Genomic DNA, 3,646 nt, shown 5'->3' with positions numbered 1-3,646 from the left:
GAGTGGCAAACCACCACTATCTCTGTGAAAGATGCCCTACTGGTAGAAGGGAATCAAAGGAAGACTATTTATTTGTTATGATGCCTGGATGTCTTCTTTCTTTACCACTCCCACAGAAATGGAAATGCAGGGTTCCAGCAAGTCCTGGAGAGACTGGAAAGTGACCCAGTGTGCCAGCGCCTCTCACTTAAATCTTTCCTCATCCTCCCTTTTCAGCGCATTACTAGACTCAAACTCCTCCTACAGGTAACTCTGGTGATTCTCTGCTTTCCTACAGTTTCTCTCAAGCTGACCCTTCTTCAGGTGTCAAAAGCCATATAAATATGAGATAGCTCCAGGCACTGGATGGAAAGACTGCCTAGAGCCCTTTGTGTTGCACCTGTGACAAGTTTGGAAAGATGCTCTAAAGCCACTCCATTGTGTATATCGTTAATATGCCTTCGAAAAAATAAACCCATTTGTTATTGTACAAATGCCTGCCATGCAATAGACCAGCACCGTGAGTTGGATTTGATAGCCCGTGTGAGGCAATGCAGTCTGTATACCACCTAGGACTTTGCTGCAACACTACTTGAATTGTACTCCAATAAATAATTTTTGGAGCCGCCTTAGAACATGTTGATTTATATTATATTGAGCTTTTTTGGTTTTCTTCTAGGAAAACAAAACAAAGGCTCCTTGGCTACCCTCTGGAAGGCAGTCTGTCTCTACTCTTTGCCTGCAATATTGACAAATAGGATGCTTCCAGATGGGGACCCAGCAAGTCCCTAATGAATTAATTTTTGAGCTCTTCCTATGAATTTTTATTATTACTATGTGAGCCTTTTTTTTAACAAGAGAAAAAGAGTAGCAGGCAAAGAACAGTTCTGTACATAAGGCCATTTGTGCTTGGATTAGTGGTAGCTTCCTCTGCCATGTAACTTGTATGTGATAATTAATACATTTTAGAGTTTTCAGGGATACCCTGTTCAGTGTAGCTTATCAGTGACATTCTGCGTCTCAAATTTACAGCCTTCTACTGCCACATCTCATCACCTAACCACTGCTTTAGTTTCCCTTGAGCCTGGCATCTTGGTGCCTCTTTGTTTCTCCTACCCTTCCCAGGTACATATGTCCAGATTTCCCTGTTTGCGTTATGAAAAACATCTTTTCTCACACAGAATATCCTGAAGAGAACTAGACCTGGGTCTGAGGAGGAAGTGCAAGCAACACAGGCTTATGATGCCCTTGAAAAGGTAAGGCTGTCAATCTGTTCTGCAGCCCTGGAAAAAGAGATCTGTGTTTTTTGATTGATGGTACCCCTCAACGTGAGTCAACAGCGTACCCTGGAAGCCGAAAGAGCCAACTGTATCCTGGGGTGCATTAAGCACAGTATAGCTAACTGGTTGAAAGAAGTGATTGTCCCACTGTACTCAGAATTGGTATAGCCTCCCCTCAAGTACTGTGTGCATTTTTGGGCCCACAGTACAAGAAGGATGTAAAGATATTAGAATGTGTCCAAAGGGGTGAAAGGTCTAGAGGGCAAGACATATGAGGAGCAGCTGAGGATACTAGGTTTGTTCAGCTTGGAGGAGACTGAGGGGTGACCTCATTGCTGCCTACAGCTTCTTCATAAGGGGGAGCAGAGAGGGAGGTGCTGATCTTTTCTGTCTGGATGCAAGGAAATAGCTTAAAGCTGTGTCACGGGAAGTTCAGGTTGGTGGATGTTAGGAAGAAGCTCCTCATAGAGAAGAGTGGTCAGCACTGGAACAAGCTCCCCAGAAAACTGGTGTTCAAGAAAGTGGCAGCTGCCCTGTATCACCTCAGAGGATAGATAGGCAGCTTACAGGCTGAAGTACCTCTGTTTCATTGTGTCCTGTGCTCACGGGTGCTGGCCACAAGCTCTGGGTTGTGGAAAGTCATGGCTGATGTTTATCTAATCAGGCTCCTGTGTTCAGTGGAGGATCTAATAAAAGCTGCTTCCAAATGACTAGCAAGTCAGCCTTTGTCACCTGAGGGAGATGTCTCTAGTATTTCCCCAGTATGCCAAAGTTAAAACAATACTTGTCACAGAGACTTCATCTAAAGAATACCTTCCTTTAAGAAAGAAGGGTGATCATTGTAGGTATGGAGAAGTTTAGTTTGCTAGCCTGGAAAAATACTTCCTTTGCCTAATGAATTGTCACAGATGCTGACTCCTGAGGGGCTCCTGGGAGCAGTACTGATCCTGTCAGGCAGTTCTTCTCCCACCTCACTGATTGTCTGTTTTCCTCTGCAGCTCATCAAGGATTGCAATGAAAATGTCCAGCGCATGAAGAGCACTGAAGAGCTTATTTACCTCAGCCAGAAGATTGAATTTGAGTGCAAGGTAAGCTTGTCCATTCCCTGGGCCTTGCTCTACCCTAATGCATTTTCTCTCTTTCCTCACGAAGTCACTTGCGTTTACACTTTATTCTGCTGTCCAATACACATAGAACTGTTGAATCAGAATGTCATACGCAGGTCAACTCTTCATCAGTGCTTTCCTTGCCTAATCATTCATGTCAGCCTTGAGTTGAAGATGCCTACCACGCTTTAGGCCTGTCTACCTGGAGTGGTGAAAGCACACTTCCTCTAGAGAAAGGTGAAAATGCAGGTCCAAAACTCATGGATCTGCCCCATACATGCTTGACGTAAATGTTTATTTCTATCCTGCAGATATTCCCACTCATCTCACAGTCAAGGCGACTTGTGAAGTGTGGTGAGTTGACAGCACTGGACTTCAACACCCTCAGTCCAAAATGGAAAGTCACCACCCGTCCCATCTACCTACATCTTTTCAATGACTGTCTGCTCCTGTCTCGGCCGAAGGAGTGAGTGATTCAACACAATTCTTGCTGCCCCTTCTAAAATACCTGTCTCTTTCTCGGTCTGTGCTTTGGTGAAAGAGTCCTTTCCCTCTGCCTGCCAGCAAGTGGCAGCATTTGTCAAGTCACTCTCCTAACGCTGCATTATGTGAGTATCATGCAAGTATATGGAATCTGTTAGTCCCAAATCTTAATTACAACATATGATAATATATAACAAGATATCTTCTGGCCCCTGGTGCAACACTTCTGTTCTGCCTTTCCACCTCTGTAATGTGAAACACTTTAATAATAACTGTTTATTCTGGTTTTACATGGTAAATAATGTCTTTCTAAAGATAGTATGAAGACTTGTGAATGTATAAATCATTGCTTTGTCAAGAAACTAAGAGAGTTGTTGGTTGGCTTTGTTGCGCTTTTGGGGTGGTGGTTTTGTTTTTAAGCTGTAAGCTACCAGGTAAAATTATGACAGGACAGAACTTTGTATTTCTACCCTTTTCATTAAGTTGCTTCTCTCTTCTCTGGCCTTCTGAACTTCTAGCAAGAACAAAGCTTAAGGTGCCTGAAACAGATGAAGACTCACTAAAAGCTTTTTGCTTTCCTGGTATCAGAAAACAACATGGGCTGACTTTGTAACTCTTATCACTTTAAAACTCACAACTTGTTTTGTGCCTCCTCTTTACTTGCAGGGGTGGACGTTTTGTTGTGTTTGATCATGCTGCTTTCTCAGATGTGCGTGGAGAGAAGTGCGAGATGAAACTGCACGGAACAAACAAAAATGTTTTCCGTCTCTTTCTACTTCAGAATTAACAGGGGAAGAC

General features: G+C 43.4%; 1 protein-coding gene across 1 annotated transcript in view; it reads left to right on the top strand.

Annotated features, from left to right (window-relative positions):
* The window catches only part of ARHGEF5 (Rho guanine nucleotide exchange factor (GEF) 5), a 14,745-nt gene that overhangs the window by 9,615 nt on the left and 1,484 nt on the right, over positions 1-3,646 (top strand). Inside the window, 5 exon segments of the mRNA XM_010141002.1 lie at positions 117-246; positions 1,161-1,235; positions 2,258-2,347; positions 2,677-2,831; positions 3,515-3,640. Coding sequence (XP_010139304.1) covers positions 117-246; positions 1,161-1,235; positions 2,258-2,347; positions 2,677-2,831; positions 3,515-3,640 — 576 coding nt within the window.

The sequence above is a fragment of the Buceros rhinoceros genome, unplaced genomic scaffold (genome assembly GCF_000710305.1).
Source record: "Buceros rhinoceros silvestris isolate BGI_N320 unplaced genomic scaffold, ASM71030v1 scaffold9538, whole genome shotgun sequence".
NCBI lineage: Eukaryota > Metazoa > Chordata > Aves > Bucerotiformes > Bucerotidae > Buceros > Buceros rhinoceros.
Note: the sequence above shows the minus strand (reverse complement) of the source record. Positions and strands in the feature narration are given on the sequence as shown.